This window comes from Anoplopoma fimbria, chromosome 3 (assembly GCF_027596085.1).
Source record: "Anoplopoma fimbria isolate UVic2021 breed Golden Eagle Sablefish chromosome 3, Afim_UVic_2022, whole genome shotgun sequence".
Lineage (NCBI taxonomy): Eukaryota > Metazoa > Chordata > Actinopteri > Perciformes > Anoplopomatidae > Anoplopoma > Anoplopoma fimbria.
Genome location: NC_072451.1, coordinates 19,476,602 through 19,498,541, shown reverse-complemented (window position 1 = coordinate 19,498,541; position 21,940 = coordinate 19,476,602). Strand labels below are relative to the sequence as shown.

At 39.8% G+C, this 21,940-nt stretch overlaps 1 protein-coding gene across 6 annotated transcripts in view; it reads right to left on the bottom strand.

The window, feature by feature from the left end:
• Positions 1 to 16,342: 16,342 nt before the first annotated feature.
• Positions 16,343 to 21,940, bottom strand: part of LOC129110611 (receptor-type tyrosine-protein phosphatase mu-like) — a 153,169-nt gene continuing 147,571 nt past the window's right edge. For 5 of the 6 annotated variants that reach the window (XM_054622746.1, XM_054622754.1, XM_054622772.1 and 2 more), the window contains 4 exons: positions 20,701 to 20,826; positions 18,719 to 18,882; positions 18,374 to 18,509; positions 16,343 to 17,327 (listed from right to left, as the gene is read on the bottom strand). In XM_054622746.1, coding sequence (XP_054478721.1) covers positions 17,274 to 17,327; positions 18,374 to 18,509; positions 18,719 to 18,882; positions 20,701 to 20,826 — 480 coding nt within the window. In that variant the 3' untranslated portion in view covers positions 16,343 to 17,273. The remainder of the gene's footprint in view (positions 17,328 to 18,373; positions 18,510 to 18,718; positions 18,883 to 20,700; positions 20,827 to 21,940) is intronic. The other variant, XM_054622762.1, reaches the window with a different exon arrangement.

Below are 21,940 nucleotides of genomic sequence, written 5' to 3'. Positions count from 1 at the left end.
AAAGCACGTTTGGTTGCAGATTTAGAGATTCCACTTAGAAAGACACCATCATTGCATGTGATTCACTGAGACATTCTGCCACTGACATTCACTGTACAGGAGCATGGTCTCCCAGTCCTGGAGGACGAGTCCAGTCATGTGGAATTCAGCAGGCGTGAGCATGATGGGAGGTGGGCATACAGCCAGCTGGGTCTTCTGCAGGGGTGAGCCAGAGCCCATGCCAGGAGCTGACAGGACCAGAGCTCAGGCCTCATCCATGCATGCTAATCAGCCAGTCAGAGGAGCCAGGGTCGAGGGCATCTGCAGGGGTTCATTGCCATGGATACGGCAGCAGTCACATGATATTACCTGAGCAGGTAAACCAAGTGGAAGGAATGTGGCGTCCTGGCATTGGCTGTGTGACCTTCAGTTACGTCACCGCTTCTCAGAACAGTCAAAGGCTGCAGGGTGAGACAGCAAAAATATTGACTTTTTTTTGTATTTTCTTAGATGCTTAGTAGCTAAAACCTTGATTGATGAAGGAATACAAAACTGAATATCTTTTAAATTTTTCTCTAAAAACAAGAAAAATTGGGTCTGATAAAAAATAAAAACACAAGAAAACAGAGTCTTGTGAATATGTAGGCTATGACAAAAGAAGTCGTTCATCATTCCAGTACAATTCTGTAAGTGGATTTTTGGCTATTGTGGCCAGTATCTTTTTCACAGCTCCACTCCTATTTCTATTTTCAGTTGTGTGACACATATGGTGTTACCACAACTACCTCCACCTATAGGTGGTTTGATGGGAAACAAACAAGAGAGCTCCACAGATGATTTTCTACTTTTGGATAAGTTCTTTAATCATATTAAAAGGATCCACTGAGTCACCACTGTGAGTGACACAAAGAAATCAATAAATGATAGATGGTTGTGACTGTGGGGATAAATGACTCCAGAGTATTATTTTGACTTTGGAGAGTCAAAAATGCTATAAAATTTGATGACATGGGTTCTCTCCAAAACTGATTTGCTTATTCATCTGACAATACAGTCTTTTTTTCCAATGCATATATTTAGCACATTAATCACTTATCTCCAACACAGCATTTCCCAGTTGTGTAGCAACTGGCTGAAAACGTATTTCCAATCAAAAGAGTTTCATCTCGGTGGTCGACCTAACACAACCACTTTTGACTGCTTTTATCTGAGCATCTTTGAGGTCATTCATCTTTTTATATGCTAATATTTTAATCAGCATTTTCCAATGAATTAAGGCTTGGCAGGGCTCAGACTCATTTGTGTTATCGGGCAAATTAACCTTTACTGCTGGAAGGACAGTTGAAAATCATAGCTGTCCGAGTCTATTCAGAAGGTAGTCTATATAGTTTGTCCTCTGCGAACTGAATATGAATTGAGTAAAAGCATATTAGTGGTATTTTGAAGAGAACAGTCTGCTTCATCTTTAAGCCATAGGTGATATCTTTTCACATATTGGATTATTGGCCTACATTCAGACATTTATTTACCACAAACATGCAATAAATGAAACAAATTACCCATAAAGGGTATGATTGTGACCTCACTTCAACACACTGGCAGCATTATTGAGATTAAATAAATCTTGTTACGAGTTATCGTCATATGACTTAGGGCTAAGAAGTCAGAGATCTCATTAAAACACAACCTATTCTGTCATCAATCTTTTGTATTAAAAGGAGACATAAAAAAGAAGAGAGTGGTTAAGAAGAGACACAAAGCAAAGCAAAGCAAAGTTTGATCAAAGAGCAAGAAGGAGAAATTAAAGAGGGCATTGTTCATCAAAGGGGAGGGCTGTTTTCAGTCTGTTTTTTAACAATGTTGAAAACATATTAATAGATTTTTAGCCAAGGTGGGGCAGCGCAACGTGCTGTAAACCCAACTCTGACATGTTATCATCTTATAAAGCTGATATGGCGAACGTTATGATATTTTATCATCCAGCAGATACAGAGTATTGTTGTTAGCATATGTTTGGTGTTGGGTTTCTGGCGAACTGAACCACTCTTTCTCTAGCTCCGTTACTGGTTTACGGGAAATGTCTGGCTATTTAGCTTCTAAATCCTCCATCATGTTAACAAGCAAGACACTAACTGCACCTTACAGCTGTTTGATGCTCGCCCATAAGGGTACAGTTAGTTTTTATCAGAGCTCTGGGTAAAATGTGTAGAGCGGTAGGAGTGAACTCAAACAGTTTTGGGCCGTTAAACCAAAACAATATCCCCAGAGAGGAGAAATTGAAATCTTGCATAACAGTGATAACATGTACATAAGGAACTGAACAAGTTTTATTGTGTTTAATGTTATAAGTGTAGGTAAGTCTTTTAAAGAACCAAACTTATGGAGCCGACAAATGGACTGCATTTATAGGGCGCACTAGCCTCAGCCACCACTCAAAGCGCTTTACAAAACAGGTCACCCATTCACCTATTCCCACACACATTCATACACTGGTGGCAGAGGTTGCCATACGAGTTGCCACCTGCTCATCAGGAGCAATAAACATTCAAGTGCACACTCACAGCAATTTGGGGTTCAGTATCTTGCCCAAGGGCACTTCAAAATATGGACTGCAGGGGCCAGGGATGAACTACCGACCCTCCAATTAGTGGACAACAGCTCTGGCTCCTAAGATGGAATAGATGTGAAAAACTGCATATGGCCTCAGACTGGCCCCCATTTGAAATTGTCTGGAACCAACACTGGAACTGTGGTTTAAGGAAAAAAATTATCTGTGGACTCAAATACACTTATTTGATACATTTGTGATCTAAAAATATTGCAGCATGGCTCTAGGGATAGCAATGTCAGGCTGTCGGTCAGTCCACCACTTTGGCTCTAACTGGAATCTAACTACAACCATTGGATGTTTGGATACAGTTGTTTGATATTTGTGATAAACGTAACACAAAAAAACCAAATTTTCTCAAGGTGCTGGTTATTATATTAAACAATCTGCACAGCCAAAAAATCTGTCTTACATAATGAGTGCAGTCAGCAGAACACGTTGAGTTAAACCATCCAGACATCCTGTACAATCTGTTGTTATCACCTTCTGCTGCACGGGAGAGCTCGAGTGAGAGACAGAAAAATGGAGTGTGGAAGTGAGGAAAATATACAACAACAAAGCAGGCTGTACACTGACCTAAGTCCAAACGGTCCAGAGAGAGTGCCTACTCATCACTTTCCTCTGAAACACACTTAAAGCAGTGGAGTGTAGCAGGACAATGACTGATCGGCTCTTTTGTTTTAACTACATTATCGACACAGACATTTGCTTACGTGCTCTAACTTTGCTTTATGTTATTGCAGATATCGCCTTTGTTGTGCATCGTCACCTCTTCACCATATAAATGGATCTTCTGTTTGCATAAATCAGTGAAGAGGAAGTTCATAGCTGTCCAGCATTGTAACTTCACTGTTAAGTTTCAATCTCACCGCTCTCATAGCATTGTTTTCAGCTGCGGCAGGCAGCTATTTTTAGGGAAAAAGCTTTAAACACCCACAGTAAGCTACCTGCTCAGCACCAAATGACAGACAGACACAGTCAGCAACTAGCTGGGGAACACAGTGGAGCATTTAGTGGCTTAAGAGCCAGATATTTCCCTCAAGGATTGGGGAATTAAAAGAGTGAATTTAGATTTAATTCACACAAATAATGTTGCATTGGATGTGTAAATAAGCAAATGTTTGATAAAAGTTCATCATATCAGTTTTTCCTGTTCAGAGGATGTTGTATGATGACAGCTTGTAAAGCCATCTTAGGCTGATTTGTGATTTGGGCTATACATAACAATAAATTGAAATGAATTGATATAAAAATATGTATTTAAAAATGAAGCATGTTAAGTTATTACAGGTTTGATGAGTAGGTCTATACTCAGGTCAGCTTTTTCTGTAAAATTAGTCTTTGCTGAGGTCTGTGCTGGTTATCTGTCATGTATACCATTTAATGTTGTTGAAAACTAGTTTGTAAAGTTTATATTGTGTGTGTTATCCTAACTTTCTTCCCAAACGTCTTTTTTTTCCAATTGTGTAAGAACCCTAAAACTTTGAAATGGGTTCTCACTGAAATTCATCATTGTTTCTGCAGCATTGTCACGATAGCGCTGAAGATCATGGTGATTGTCTCACGCAGAGTAATCTAAAACAGCTTGAACCGTTTAAGGCATGGTGAGTGACTGCAACGTTTCACACGGATCTTTGTTCAGCTCAACTCAATAGCATCGCTCACATCCTGCAGAGTTTTCAGCTACACACTTCTGCAGCGATTTCATTCCCTTGTACAACGATCTCAGCGATGCTCTATAGGAAATTAGCTTTGACTGAAATTAAATCACTGTGTTCTTCATGGGTCCATTAATAATTGAGCTCACTCTCTCAGCAATCAATATTATCATTATTATATTACAACCCCCAGCCTGCACCTTTGACACAAGGCTGGATAGATCAATCACTTCATACCATTAGGAGCTAAACCTGATCCTGACATCAGCATCTTGTGTCTTGAATTGCAATACATCAAACAAGCAATCATTTTCCACTCATTTCTCAGTGCTGCCAGTGTAGCTTCGTCTACGTGTTCTTAGCTGAAGGTGAGTGAAAGATTTGTCTTTCACTCACCTTCTGTAAGGGCTTAAACAGCTTCTTTCAGAGGGAGGAGTTCCTGAAGGCAATTCCCACTGAGGGGCAGACGATTGTATCACTAGATGTTGTCTCCTTACATTTGCAAAGACATGCTTCAAGACAGAGTGGCAAAATACCTCCCTGCACAGCCTGACATGATAGGAATAGATTGCTGACACATCCATTTGATAGTAGGACGAGCAGAATGAAGCCCTGCAGGTCCTAATGATGGACGGCTGTGCATGAGGCTTGAGATCAGATGGAAGGCAGGGAAAGCATAGAGCAGCTTTCTCCACCATGGAAGGAATCACTCCAGGGGTCTAAATACGTTACGTAGGCTGAAACGAGGATCTTGGGCCATTCTCTTCTCTCAAGGGACTGGAAGATGCTGAGGTTCTGCTTGTTATGACAGATGTTGACTTTGGGCTAACACAGTGTAAGATGGGGCAATCCTCGATGTTCATTTGTCCATCTATGATGGAAACTGATTTAAATTTGTTGATCGAAAAAAAATTGCATGAATTAAAAAATAAGCATCTCTATTTCAAAGGAAAACACTGAAGTACTACATTTGCCTGACAGATAAATGTCACTGCTAACACAGCAGATTCATATTTTACATTATTATTTATTAAACTGTCCAGCATCATTATTAAATAGAAGTTCAGTACATTTAAGTACATTGTGCTGGTAAAGCCTCTCTTTTACTCTTTACTTGAATGCATTACTTTTAATGAATGCATTGCTTTTAATGTCCAGTATTAATCTTTTTATTATTAAAACTATTAATAGTTTTACTATTAATAGTTTTATTTCAGAAAAAAAAGTTTTGAGTAGGCCTAGTTCTTCAACCACTGCCAACAACAGCATTCACAGTTAGAGAAAGTGTGTACAATAGAGCAAAACAGGATTTGCCCGGGGTAAACAAATCACAAAATCTGACATTGAAAAATCCTTCCAAATCTAGTTTTGGACAGTCAGAATCACCAGTGAAAAATGACTACACTTACTGGAGGTCATTTCCGGTAAAGCCCTGCCCCCTGATGCTGCACAGACCGCTTTCCCTTGTTAATTCAAAGTTTGTGTCACGATCAATATCAACAGAAAAATTGCACCAAATACAACACAGATTAATGGTTGTGGAGAAATGCGAAGCTCATAACAACATAGACAGACAGACAGACTCATATTTCTTGCTTTATAGTTAGATAACAAACATTTATCTGCAACGGTTTAATGGCAACCGTTTATCTCAATGCACTCATCTCCTAATGTTGGCATATCAGTAGACAAGCGTATGCAAATACACTTCACTATGCATTTTCTTTGGCCAATTTTCTGCAAAACTTGGAGGGAAATCTGACAAGGCAGGTCCTACTAAAAAAAAGATGAAATAAATGAATTGACTGGCATGTTTAAGTAAGTTGCCAAAAGGACTCTCCCATTTTCATAACCTGTATGGGGAACAGGTCTCAACTGCTGAGCATTGGTCTTCCCCTCCATGTTAAGTCCAGAGATAACCAGAGATAAGAGCCTTAACACAGAGACGTTCTCGCCATGAGACCTCCACACACTCCATGAAGATGAACATTGGCTCTTTAACCATACAAGTGGCTCCCATCAGCAGATTTAAGGGAGGAATCTCAGCAACAAAGGGAGGGAGACATCCTTTAAAAAATACAAAGTTAACGATCCTGCCGTGTGAGAGAACTCCACGCTACCCAGTTCTACAAATCTACATGTAGTTTTTCATCCTCCTCTGAGAGGGCAGGGCGGCAGCAGCAGCGTCGCTTTGGGAAAGGATTCAAGGAGCCAAACATGAGTCATGCTCAACCTCCTCTTTGTCCCCACAGTAAGGTTACCAAATGGTGGGAGCGATGGATGTAATCCCAGCACTGCCATCATTTCACTACAGGCACAGCCCGGCACATGAGGCTGTGGCAGCATGGATCCAGGTTGCATTCAGGGTCATCCTGATTGGCTAGATATATACTCTCAGAGCAATGAGATAAGCACTTGCAAAACACAACAAATTTATACTCAAGGTAAACAGGTTATATAATTTACCTTGAATGTCTCTAATTAAAACCTAAAACCTTGAAGTATTTTGTCTTCCAGCCTTCCATGAGAGAAGCTGTGGGGAAAATGGATTATTTTTATGTTGTTTCTCATCTTCCATTTTATTTTCATGTTTAAAACATAAATATGCAAGGCCAACCAAAGTGCAAAAAACAAACAAAGGTTTTTTAAATTACTAACAGGCGATGAGTCATGCGGGTAGTTTAGTTTTTATTTGTCAAGGTTTTTGAGATATTTTTATTTTTGGCTCCAACCCAATACATCAGATGGGATTAGAACTTCTTTTGTGGTGCTCAAAGGAGTGAAAAATTACATATAAAAAATTAAAGAGGTGCATTTTTTCCCCCCAAATCAGCACTTTCTTTCTGCAGTGGACAGTAATTCCGATGTAATTTGGTCACAGTTTTCTTAAAGGGTGAACTGAAGCATTAAATGCTTAATAGTCTACTCCATTTTAAAGCTGAGCTAGCCTGGCTCTCTGATTTCCTTGTGGCTTTCACACATTACCACTGCAAATGTAGTATGACTGCACACAACCACTCCTTCTAATACAAAGTGAGACGTCTGGAGCGTCCACACCGGGTTACCTTGTCAGGCACGTCTCCCTTACATACACCATCTCTATGTAGATCCTAATAAGCCCCCGATGAGCACGCTGCACAGCTAAGCCTAGCGCGGCTCTAGATCTCAATAAAGATACACTATCTTGACATCTACCTTCTCTCCCTTCGGCTCCCTTTGTCTGCTCACCATGTTGCAAGTGCCGAACACAGGCAAGCACAGCTCAATATAATGCGTTGGAAGATAAAGGGACTGACTCCCTGCCATGCCAAATCTATCCAGAACGCTATTACGGTGCCATGGCAACAGATGAAGACATGCAGGCCTCTTTGGATGGGGGCAACACTGGTTCACTCATCTTCCCTGCTAGACTGAGTGGCAGGAAAGCTCTACGGGGCTGCTATGGCAACAGACTGATCATATGTAGAGAGGGACTGTTGGCTGCCACGGTAACATGGGGGGCCAAGTCGTCAGTTTCCCCTTGAGTTGCAGGAAATTAAATTGACTTTGATGAGGACTTGACCTCGGGCAGATTCCCAATATTATTTTGCATCTCGAAGATTGTTGACATGATGGAGATAGATAGTCTGACACCAGCACTTATGTTTGTGTGTGTGCATACATTTTCTGCTTGATGGACCCACTTAAAAAAAGAGTGAAAGTGATGTAATATGCCAGCCACACAACAAACTAGGCTATCCACTTGTGGGTTGACACTAAGCTTGCAACTTCTAAAATATGTAGTCTCAAACTACTGAAATATGTATGCCACATCTGTGGCCGGGAAGACTGTATCTCCAGCCTTTTCACATGCAGCCTCTAACCAAGAGTACTCCAGCAACGGAAAACTCAGAGGGCTGACAATGCAATCACATCAAACTGTCAGGGGGAGAGGGAACAATGTCAGGGGAGCAGAGACATCTTACTCTCTCCCCTTCCATCTGCATGAAAATGGAGGAAATATGAGATATGGATTTGCCTCAGATGTGAGAGCTAGACAGGGCCGCTTTTTTTGTATGTTAAGCTGGTACATTGATTGATCGCTCGCTCCCCCTTGGCAAACGCTCGATGGCAGGGGATGGAACTGAAAGCAAATACGCTGAATTATTGGAAGTCAGCTCAAAACAGCTGCCGCATCATTCTCCAAAAGAATAACAAGCATGTAGGATTGATCAGAAGCTTTTTAAATGTTGGAAATTGCTTTCAAAACTTAAGGTATTTTGAGATTTGGCCAAATTCAGATCATGTGAGAGGTGATTTAAAAAGGTGAAAAAATCTGATCATATAGCCACATAGATTCCAGTCTGTTGTCGTTGATTACAATATACAGAAGGGAAAGCAACATGTCGGCAAGTGGAGACAATGTCCACTTCTGATTTCACAGACAGATTGTCCGTCCAGTCTGTGCAATTGTTTGTGGTAGAAAAGCAAGAGGGGGGTTGGTGGTAAAGAGATGAAGGCAGGCTGAGAGGGAGGGAGAGAGCGAGAGAGAGAGAGAAAAGGGAATAATCCAGGCCCTGGAGATTGAAACAAGCTGTTGTCCTCCAGTTGCTTCAGCTGCCCTTTGACCTATGTGTGGATCTGCGGTTGCTGACTGCATGTGTGCGTGTGCACGTGTGAGAATCTGCAATGATGTATATGTGAGTGCCGGAGGGCTGCTTTGGAGGAGGCTCTGCATGCTGCATTTCAGCGAGCATCTTCATTATGAGAAATCACACCACTTAATCTTTCATCGGCAATTGGGGAGTCATTCATTATTCATTGGTTTATCCATTACATTGTTGCTTTTGCGCAGAGGAGACCGGGTGATGTTGTAAAGTAATATAATGTTCATGACTTTAATTTGTATATTCAAGGCAGAATATACATAAAAGTATGTAATCCTGTATCTATCTGTGACACACATCTGGATGTGCTGAATGACGGGCATTACAGTACGTACCTTGAATGAATACAAACCAGAAATATTTTCTCTTATCATCAGGCCATTTTATACATTAGCTCTTTTCTGAATTCTCTACAGGATTTATGAAATGTTGACTTTAGGGGATTACATGTTAATTACTTGAATTGCATATGAGCTCTAAGGCAAATTGAGTCTATAACAGAGTGCTTAAGAGAGCTCTCCACTAGCTGCTGCTATATTTAGCTTACATAGCTTTAGCTACACTGCCATCTAGTGGACATGCAATGCCATAAAAGCGGTGCCATCTGCAACGGCGACCTCGGTCCTCTCAATTACACCTCATAAAACATTCATCCCCAAATGTAATGTGAAACTTGATTCTTGCAATATGATGAAAATTCAAACTCACTGTCAAATTACAATCAATGTTGTGGAATAAAGCTAAAAGTATTGATTTGTCTTTTGCTCATATTTTTAGACGATTCATGTCCCTTTATGGTCGTTTTGAGTTTCTCTGTGGTTGACTTGAGTCTCTTTGTGGTCATTATGCATCTGAATCCCTTTGAGATTATCTTGAGCTCTAAGTGGCCTTTTTTGGGTCTCTTGATTGTATTTTGTCTCTCGGTGGTTTTTTAATTGTTTTGGCTATTTCTAATAACTTTCTGGTCTTTTTGTGTTGTTTTGCATCTCTTTACAGTCATTTTGAGTCTCTTTGATGTCGTTTTGCATGTCACTTTGGTCACTTGGCATCTCATTGAGGATCTTTTGAGTCTCTGGGGTTTTCTTGCATCTCTTTTTGGCCATTTTAGTGTGTTTTGCTGTTTTCTTTTTACTGTCACTCCTCTGCACAGATATTATACTAAATATTTCAGTATATTGAAATGCCAGAGCCCCCTGACCTGCCCTGTAATCCATCTATGCATAAGGCAAATAATTTATAGAGTTATTGAGAATGTCACCAGAAATATAAACATAATTTACAATATCTGTTTTTATGCCCTTAATCCAAATGAATGACAGGAGGACTCTGAGACCAGTCTAAGGAATGAACTTGGTACAAATCTCAGTTGCCTATTGCACCAGACATCAATTACTGTGCAGCTCAGTAAGCGTGTGTTTGTGTGTCCAGATGTTGTCCTTGAGATTCTGGACTTTAGCTCAGGGAACATCTGGTGTGGACTCTCCCAGTAGCTTGACTCACATCAGGCCTCAGCAGCAGGAGCAGACCCGAGTCTCCTCTATTTCCCTCCCCTCCTTGCTCCGACTCTACGGCTCCCCGGTCTCCTTGTGTGAACAGAGAAATAATTCACCAGCAGTGCTGCCATGAAATATGAAACCATCCCTGGTGCCACAGCGCCCGTGGCTCTGACCGACTGGAACAGTCTGTGAGGGGAAAAGATGAGACATTCAGCTTCCATGAAGATGTGCCAAAGATTCCTCCTTTAAAAAAATCCTCAAGGCTGCAGCCTTTAGAGACGAACCATGGTGGATTAAGCACCAGCACAAGCCAAATATGTTTATATTTTTAAAGAAATGGAATGCTTTGAACCAAACGTCTTGAGTGGCTTATTAGCCATCAAAGTCTGAGGCTTCATTCCTGGGACTAATAACAGTAGAATAACAAAGCGATGCAAGGTGTTTGCACGATATTAGGCTCAATTAAAACAAGAACCTTATCAAAACCTTATTTCCAAGACCATATGTTTATTTCACGGAACATACTGAAAAGCATTTTGATACTGTCCTCTTGTGGTTGAAAGCTTCAAGTGTATTGCAGCATGTGGTCAGAAGTTTGCTCTGTTGCAGCTGTAGCTGCCACACTTTCTCATATTTTACACTGTCACATTATCTCCCTGCTACTGTATTCACTTAATCAATGCAAGTAACTCCTGATTTATAAAGCCCAAATGAACTGTACTGATTAAAAAAAAGCAAGAAACATTTATGTATGAGTAGTTCCAATCTTTCAAACAGGGATGTTAGAGACAGATTTTTTTTTTGAGAGCAGAAATCTAACGTTTATATGGAGTGGGTTAAATCTTTTGACTTCAAATGTCTGGTAAATCTGCTCCTCCCTAATTATCCCCAATAAGTGTGACTGAACTGAACCCCTGAAAGACTTCAGAATAACGGCTTGGTGGGCGACAGATAACATTCAGTCAAACCTACAAGTAGTCCGCCGGACACTACTGCTTCACCCCCGGTGTGTGAAGGAGAGGTACCGCAGGTCCTTCCTTCCTGCTGCTGTCAGGTTGCACAACCAACTCTGCTCCCAGCAGACCACATGACAATAATAACATGACAATAAAAACCTGTGCAATACATTACACATTACACTGTGCAATAATAGTTAAAAAAAGTTAAAATAGTTAAAATAGTTTTTTTTTCTGTCTGTAAATATAATATTTCAGTTATTGTTGTTTTTCTACTGTTTTTTTTATTGCTTATTTATAATACTTGTTTTTTTAGTTCTTTTATCCTGTCTTCTTCTACTATATCTCTTGTGTGCACTTTACTCTACGCTGCTGTAAGCCTGCAAATTTCCCCGCTGCGGGACTAATAAAGGATTATCTTATCTTATCTTATCTTATCTCTCTTAAGCAATTTTATCTTTTACATGGGGACATGGGTAGAACCTGTGTTGATTGGTTAGCATATAAGTAAAACAGTTGAGGTTAATTTGCTCATTCTTTGAAAATAAATGGAAATATATAGATAGGATAAGAGATTTTTCCTTTCAAGCTTTTTATGTCAGAAAAACTTTGAGTTTATATCTTTAATTAAGTTTGATCTTGTTCGAGACTTCTTAGCTATGTGCTATTAAAATATGTGTGCTTAATATTAAAAAGTTCCTTAGTTATAAAACCTTGCCAAGCTACCACTAAAAAAATCTTCTGGAAGAAGTCACACACAGCCGCATGAATCAGTGCAACTGAATGCATAATGTTAAATGTTGCAGTACAGGAGTTATTCTGGGAGAAAGTTTAAGAAAGGTACTCAGAGACACCACCAGGGGGAGACAAACTGAAATGAATCAGATGGCACAAGGGGCCCTAGAAACACCAGATTTGACCAATATGAGCTTCGTTGCAAATAAATTTCCTTCTAATAAAAAAAGTGTTTCTATCTCTTATAACGGTTTTACAGTTGGTATATAGAAACTGGATGAAGCATTTTTACAGGAAATGATCCAAATATTGCACCAATGGATTTTCATAAACAGACAAAATTAGTTTCAAAAGATCCAATATTTTTCTTTTGTTTTTTGAGGTTTTCCATTAATCAACAAATCATTTTTCAAAAAAACAAGTTAATTTAGTACAAAAACAGATATTCGTGTAATACCTTCACTTTTCCAGTAGGAATGCACTACATACTCGCTTACACCATACAAGGTGTAACTGACGTAGACATTTCATTGAGAGTTCAATTAAGTTCAATTAATTAATCCATTTCAAATGAAACAGTCCGCCTTCTTCTACATTTTACGGTAAACTTGAGAAGCCAATGCTAGTCCACCATCTGTGTATAATTTATGTTTTTAATTTATGCTTAGTCAGTATAAAGACTAAAAGCTCGGTGTCAATCGGTTTAATTTTCAATTGAATCATTTGTAAGAATCTGAGGCTCTGCCTTTGATTCCAACTTCTCAAAGTCACCACACAGGTAAAACTATAAAACTTGTTTTTGTGAAGAACTTTTGGAGAACAAGAGTGCAGATGAGTCGGATGAAAAGCACTGAATATTTCTTCAAGGTTAATACTTGTGGATCTTGTTTTTTTAAAAAAAAAATACAGGCAGCAACTTTACAATATGATGTATCCCAATGCACCACCACTTACTACAGCCTCGAAACATTACCACAGAGTTAAATCACCACCTGTCCAACATTTAAAACATCAAACAGGTAGTATTAATTGCAGGGCTTCTGTATTGGATTGCATTAAAGGCTATTATTACACTTGTTCCTCATAATAAGTAGACCTAGGTGAGTAATCTAAGACCTTTATTTGAGGATGGTCATTTGACCAAAACAATCACACCACCTAGAACTCAATTAAATAACATCAGTTCATCAGTTTGATATAATTTTAAAAGTACAGTGGGTACGGAAAGTATTCAGACCCCTTTACATTTTTCACTCTTTGTTTCATTGCAGCCATTTGCTAAAATCGAAAAAGTTCATTTTTTTTCACATTAATGTACACTCAGCAACCCATCTTGACAGAAAAAAACAGAAATGTAGAAATTTTTGCAAATTTATTAAAAAAGAAAAACTGAAATATCACATGGTCATAAGTATTCAGACCCTTTGCTGTGACACTCATATTTAACTCACATGCTGTCCATTTCTTCTGATCCTCCTTGAGATGGTTCTACTCCTTCATTGGAGTCCAGCTGTGTTTAATTAAACTGATTGGACTTGATTAGGAAAGGCACACACCTGTCTATATAAGACCTTACAGCGCACAATGCATGTCAGAACAAATGAGAATCATGAGGTCGAAGGAACTGCCCAAGGAGCTCAGAGACAGAATTGTGGCAAGGCACAGATCTGGCCAAGGTTACAAAAGAATTTCTGCAGCACTCAAGGTTCCTAAGAGCACAGTGGCCTCCATAATCCTTAAATGGAAGAAGTATGGGATGACCAGAACTCTTCCTAGACCTGGCCGTCCAGCCAAACTGAGCAATCGTGGGAGAAGAGCCTTGGTGAGAGAGGTAAAGAAGAACCCAAAGATCACTGTGGCTGAGCTCCAGAGATGCAGTAGGGAGATGGGAGAAAGTTCCACAAAGTCAACTATCACTGCAGCCCTCCACCAGTCGGGGCTTTATGGCAGAGTGGCCCGACGGAAGCCTCTCCTCAGTGCAAGACATATGAAAGCCCGCATAGAGTTTGCCAAAAAACACATGGAGGACTCCCAAACTATGAGAAATAAGATTCTCTGGTCTGATGAGACCAAGATTGAACTTTTTGGCGTTAATTCTAAGCGGTATGTGTGGAGAAAACCAGGCACTGCTCATCACCTGCCCAATACAATCCCAACAGTGAAACATGGTGGTGGCAGCATCATGCTATGGGGGTGTTTTTCAGCTGCAGGGACAGGACGACTGGTTGCAATTGAAGGAAAGATGAATGCGGCCAAGTACAGAGATATCCTGGAAGAAAACCTCCTCCAGAGTGCTCAGGACCTCAGACTGGGCCGAAGGTTCACCTTCCAACAAGACAATGACCCGAAGCACACAGCTAAAATAACAAAGGAGTGGCTTCGGAACAAGTCTGTGACCATTCTTGACTGGCCCAGCCAGAGCCCTGACCTAAACCCAATTGAGCATCTCTGGAGAGACCAGAAAATGGCTGTTCACCATCCAACCTGACAGAACTGGAGAGGATCTGCAAGGAAGAATGGCAGAGGATTCCCAAATCCAGGTGTGAGAAACTTGTTGCATCATTCCCAAGAAGACTCATGGCTGTACTAGCTCAAAAGGGTGCTTCTACTGAGCAAAGGGTCTGAATACTTATGACCATGTGATATTTCATGTGTTTTTCTTTTTTAATAAATTTGCAAAAATTTCTACATTTCTGTTTTTTTCTGTCAAGATGGGTTGCTGAGTGTACATTAATGCGAAAAAAACCGAACTTTTTCGATTTTAGCAAATGGCTGCAATGAAACAAAGAGTGAAAAATTTAAAGGGGTCTGAATACTTTCCGTACCCACTGTAAGTTTAGAATAGGATCTGACGAACGTCTGCGTATCGCCTAAGTGTACAGTATAGAGTGGTGCCAGTATGAGGTATTTTTGTAGACCAATACCAGAAGTTAGCATCACACTGGTTACCTCCACAAAAAGCCAATGGGATTTATCCATTTTGGATTATTGCAGAAAATAAACTCTGGCAAACACAAATTTGATATACTTGCGCTTTGTTCCGCAACATTATCTCCACAAGTGATTCAAAAAGCATTTGTGAATTTTCACAAACCACTCTTACAATTTTTGAAGCAAAAGGCAGACGTAAAAAGCTAACGGTGGGCTAACAACAGACTACTCCACGGTCTCATGAGCGCGAGTAACGACGCCGTCAGTGTGATGATGTTTTGTAGTCTCATTTAGCAAATTGTTAGCAAATACATTTTTAAAGACACTTAAAAGCTTCAAAATTCACATTAGGGCTATTTAGTGAAGTTAATTTATATTCCAGAACAAACTTTTAAAAATAAGCTTGTGTTAACAACAGAACTTGGAAAAGGCATCTAACCAAAAACCCATTTAAAGAACCCATTGATTTTGAGACACTCTATATAAAGAAGTGCTAGGCGTCTGTGGTGTACACAGCTGTCATTGAAGCGTCTGTTTGGAAGTATAAACAGCATTTTTGGCCTCTGGTGAGGTTGCAGATTGCAACCAAATGAATATTTCTCTGCTCATCCCTCCCTTTTAAAGCGTGTTGGAGAACTGCAGTGGCCTTCAGGTAACATAAAACTGAGTAATGCTCTGTTTACAGCCAGTGTTTGTTAGTCTGTTCTGGGCTGCTGTGGAAAGATGGCGTTGCAACATGGTGGACTCTGTGGAGGGTCATATATGGACATGAAGGGCTCGTTCTAAACTAACAAAAACACAACAAATCTTTGTTTCAGGTGATTATACACTTATGAAAACATAGTTGTGTATATTATATTCCATTTCTGCAAATAAATCCTCCTAAATCCTAAACACTGTTCCTTCAAAGGATCTAAAATATTCTTTATTGTAGATTAGACTAATTGTAATTAGAGGTTGACAAAGCTGTAAACTAGCTATAGAAATACATATTTTGAAGATGTATAACGTCTGCTAAATACTGCCTGTTTAGTCCTATTTGCAGCATTTGAACTGCAGAGTAACGAGTGAGACGGTTTACCTGTTTGTAGTGGTTTTGTTGTCCAATCAGGGTCCCGTTTCGTGACTGTTCGGCCTATGAGAACTTAAATTTCATAATTTCATTCATCAAATATATTTCAAAACCAAACTGTATCCATTTGCAAAATTTCAGAACAGCCATCATTCATATAGTAGCATAACAATATAACTAAAGACAAAATTATTATCATTTATACTTTTAAAAGTTGTGAAGTGATGTGTCATTCCTCATCTCTCCAACAGATGTCCCCCTAATGTCATCTTTTCCAGCTCCACTCAGAAGAAAAGGCAGAAATACATAATCCAATGTCTATATTGTAGATACATTTATATAATATCTTTTTTTCTTTACAGTGGAATTTATCTGTCACACAAGATGACCCCCCAAAAAAAAAGCACACAATACAGTCAATAAACCAAACCTATAGAACACATGATTGTCACTTACTGCCAGTCACAAAAAAGTACATACTGTGAATAAATAATCTACAGAAATATGTACAATATGCACAACAAGAATTCAAATGGAAGTGCAAATAAAGCTTTGGATCCCTGTACAGGAAATAAGGTAAGCAGATGTAGACTGAGCCAGCTGTCCCCAACATACAGTATTAAGCAATAATCATCTAGAAGTCAGAAATTTACAGGACATTTAGTAACATTTAGGCTTTGAGCTCCTGCATTTAATGACTTATAATAATGAGCAAAAAAAAAATAAAAAAATCAAAGAGAATAAAATGAACACGTTAACGCTATGTACAGTGTTTTGCATTCCAAGGAAAACTGGAGAATATTTAATGCTTATCGTCCAATGAGGATCAAGGCAACAACCACGGGACTACAGGCGGCTGAGAGAGATGGAGGCAGAGAGAAAGAGGGATCCAAAGAGGAGGAGACTCACTGCAGAGGAGAAGAAAAAAAACAACCCCTCATTGTGCTCCCTGCTGGCTTCCTTAGCCGGTACTGACAGAAACAGGCTGCGATATTTAACACTGTACAACTCTGTTACGAAGAGAGCTGGTCAAAAAAGAGCTGCATGTATGGTTATGTGCATACCTCGGTCCTGTCGAGTCAGTAGGACACACACACGCACACGCACACACACAGCACAATGCACACATGTGAGCTGCAGTCTTCTGTAATGTCCCAAACTTTAAGTCTCTGGTGGGTTCGGTAGCTCTGAGTTACCCAGAGTTCAAGTACTCCAGTGCCACTTCATAGCAAAACTTGTACTGGTCCTATGAGACAAGAGGACACAAACAAAAGCATTAGAGAGGCGTCCATGGACGGATCAACCTGCTTTTTGACAAGTTCTGACGGAGTACACTTGCAGGTTTAACCTCCCCTTCCTCCCACATACACCCCCTCGGTAAAAGATGTGCTGTATTGCTATGAGGGAGAACTGATTAAGCACTTAATAATTGAATCACACATCATCTAAATAAAGACAAGTTTAAAACGATATTTTGACAAGACAGGGCCCCGGTAACAGAGCAGGAGGCCCTTTTAATCTCTGATTGTGTGCTTAATCAAATTGTGCTAAAATATTCACATATATGTACATACACACATATATATATATATATAAAGCTGACAATATGAGTAAAGCAGAGGTTTTGTGGCCCCCGAGGATCTGTGGCCCTGTTTGATAATTGAGACATAGATATAGACAGACTAATCCAAACAAATAACAAAAAAACTAATGAAACCTCTTTGACTAAATATTAGTATTATTGGATTTTTATAAACATACAGGTAGCTTTTAATGATATGTTCACTGTAATTTGGGGGCAACAACATTTCTTTCTTTATCAATAACTACATAATCTAAAGGGAATCAAAGCCAAGTATAAAACACAATTTTAAAAAGACCTGTGAAATAAATAAAAAAATAACTGAATTGAATCATCTACTGTGATCACCAAATGGTCTAGATGTTTAATATCTTGATGCAGATACATGTAGAGTTGGGTAACGTGTTGATCAAAAGAAAGTAGAATGTTGTGATTTTAAAGGGCCGATCCACCAATTTTAGAGATGAAGATCAATTATATTTCTGTAAACCGAACATGCTTGGAAAAGGACAGAAAGCATTAGAAACTAGGGGCATAAAATAAGCATTCACCAGGGCATTATTTTAGTTTTTTTAATATGAGTCCCCCAACTTTATGGAAGAACTATAAAGTATATATGGAGTAACCCCTTTTAAATAACATCAGGTACTTTGGCAGGTTATAATCAACTCAAACAAGTCTGACAAAACTGCTGCTGCAATGGTCCTCACCAGTAGGTCCACCATGTTGGGTTTATTGTTCCTCAGTGTTTTGACAGCGTGGAAAACATCCACAGATCGCTGGTGTTGAAGCATCTCACACACGATGCTGATGGCACAGAATGTCCCACTTCGGCCGCCTCCATTCCTAGAGTGACCACAAACAAATTAAAAATAAAATACAATCTGAGTTTTGTCAAATATAGAAAGGAAAGGATTGACAAAGCTGACAGAGGGATGATGACTTTCACAGGTTTTTGATGCAGTGAAGCTTTTCAGTCAGTAGGTGGAGATGTTTCATTTTTAATGGCAGTGCTGAGTGAACTTCCCTCTGCACTGAGTGTAGTGATAACTTACAGACAGTGGACCACAGTGCGTCCCTCGCCTCCGTCGTACTCTTCCTGCCACTTGTCCACCTGTCGAATGAGCTTGAGGAAGGAGCGCTTGGACATGGGCGTGTCTCTGTACATGGGCCAGCCCAGGAACTGGAACTGCTGCACCATCCGGTAGCCGTCCTGAGGCTGGAGGGGAAAGGACACACTGGTTATACTGGGGGGGCGCGTTAATTGCTGCTATGCAACGATGCAATCAGACTGTAAAGATGCAGCTAAGCTAAGCCTTGATGGGGACAAGTAGGACAAGGGATGGATAAGGGCAAGAGGAGTCACTTGAGAGATGTATGCGCAGATAGATGGGCTGATAGATGAGCACAGTCTCAGCTGGAGACAGATAGTCAAGAGGTACAGACACTCTAAATCACACTCAGACATATGGATCAATAACACTTGTCAGAGATCAGGTGTGATTAGATTGTATTCCACTTAACACGGTGGTGGTGGTGGTGGTGCCTCTGCTGTCCAGACTGTGTTATAACACGCTTATATGAGGCGTGATTGTTGACAACTGCGAGCAGACTTTAAGGGTAAGGAGCTTAGGCAGGTGACACTGCCGAAGGTCAGGACCCTTACTGTGCAGGGATGTATGCTTGCTCAAAGTTAAAAGGTCACTTCCCACACTAGAAAATACAGACGGACCTAGCTGTAGTGGTATCTAGCCATGCATTTTTTTTATTCGCTAAAGTTGTGAGATATGCGTCTCTAAAATGTCTTCCTCCACTCCAATAAAAAGTGAGTTTGGTTTGTGGTGCGCATAAATTTGACACATGAAATTTAAAAGCGTGTTTAACACCTTGTCTTTCCATAATCAGCGTTCTCGTTGCTCTTGATGGTCGACACGCTGTCAACAGCTTTCATGGGGACTATTTCTTCATTACAAAGTGCTCACAAAATTCAAAGCAAGGTCTGTGAATTATCAGAAGGAAACGAGACCTGAGTGGTCACAGGATGATTTATTTTTCTTGTGAAACTAGAAATCCTTCAAATAAAAATATAACAAAAAGTAGATACTGCTTTATTTTACGGGGGCACAAAGCTCAAAACAATTATGGACCACTGATTGAGAGCACTGGTTCCCAACATCTATGGCTCATGTCCCTTTCAAACAAATTAACGAGTATATCTATGAGTTGTGAGGAATATAAAAAAATCATTTTTTCTACATAAATTGTTTCATTTGAATACTTTTTGGGGGCCTGAAAGCATTTAACAAGAAGAGGGAATAATAGAGAAAAGTCAGAAAAATAAATATAATTTGGTGTGGGAGGAAATATATTTTAAATTTTCTCCATTCCCATCAATCCTTCTGTGAATCTTCAAATTCATCCTTTGAACCCTTTTGTGGGGGATACAGAGTAACAAGGAGATTGTTTCTGAAATAACAGGTTGTGTATTTTGCATTGTATTGTGGTGAAAAAGGAAATCTCAAAGACAATATCTTAAAAAACCTGAACTGATAAAACCAAAACTATTCACATGGCTAGATATTGGTATACTTTGGGTGGACTGACCCTTTAAGGTAGGTTCACGTTCTACCCAAAGGGTGTTTATTGAAGAAGCAGTCAGGGAGCTCAACTTCTACCTTTTTTTAACAACGTGTGAACATTTCTCAAGCTGTGTAAGAGCCATGTGACTCGAGGCGATCACACCTCAGTCCAATCACTGGTGCAGCGGCATAGTTAAAGAACAGAATGACTCTGCCACTGCACAGCTTGAATGGACAGGCCGGCGCATGAGTGGGACGTGTGAGGTGTGCAGTCACAGAATAAATTGGCTGTTGTGAAGATAACCACAGAGAAGACAAACAAGTTGTAAAAAGTTACAAAGAAAAAATGGGCAGCAGAGCAGAAAAACTGCATGGTCACATAAATTGCTGTTTGTGTCTTTTTCCCCCCAAAACGAATGACTTTCAGTTTGAAGCTTGACCCTCTCGTGTCACCGTACCCGTGCTGCATTGTAAATCCGAAATATTCTGCTGATGATGTCCTCCTCCAAGTCGGCAGAGACGAACTCCACCTGGATGGGTCCGTGGCGGTGGACTCCGTTTTCTGGCCAGTACTGTGGGCACAACTAAACAAAATAGGCACGTACACATACATTCACACACAGAAAAATGCAGGTGTACCAGCGAGCACACGCACACGCACACACACACACACACACACACACACACACAGACACAGACACACACAGACAAAACAATGACAACATATAACATGGAAGATGATTCATTAGTTTCGGAGTCCAAACTTTACCAACTGAAGCCAGTGACATTGACTTTAACCTCCTCACACATAAATGTAAAAGAGGTTTCTGTGGGATTACAAAGTTTGAGGCCATGAATGATGAAAACCAGATGTAGCGAGAGCCAAGGTGAATTAATTCAATGTGAAGTGCTCTCTTTTTACAATATGATGAAGGCGTTTTCACAGAGGAAACTTTTTTCAAGTCAGGATTCATTTTGATAGACCAAAGACTAAACACAGATATGTTGTAATACAGGAGCGTTCTCTTAATAAACTAACCATTTGTTCAATAAATTAAAACACAACTTAAACCTAGACTTCTGTTCTTATCTCCACTGAAAAACGCACACACACACACACACACACACACACACACACACACACACACACACACACACACACACACACACACACACACACACACACACACACACACACACACACACACACACACACACACACACACACACACACACACACACACACACACATGCTTAAAAGCCTTTTTTTTAAACTTTTATTTTAGGCTTTGAAAAAATCTGCTCTGTTCAGAAAAAAAGGCAATCAAAAGAAGAGGAAACTTATTAAAAGATGGTTGATTCATAGAAGAAAATTGGACATTTAAGACACTCAGTCGTAAATCATGTTGTTCAGATGTTACAGCTGACACAATTACATTACATTACATTTTTTTATTAAATCCCAATTTTGTTGTTATTGGAAGATGTCACCTTGGGCTTTGGGTAATTCAGATGTGTATTTCTCTATCTATTAAAAGTTTAAAGTATAGGATTAGTAAAACTGTTGAAAAAGCAATCAAAAGATCTACGTAGATTAAAAAATAATTGATCTGGCAGCATCAGAAGAAAAAAAAAAAAAAACCTTGGAAAACATTGTGAGAGCTTAAAAATCTCCTCTATTTCTGCTCCTCAGGATAG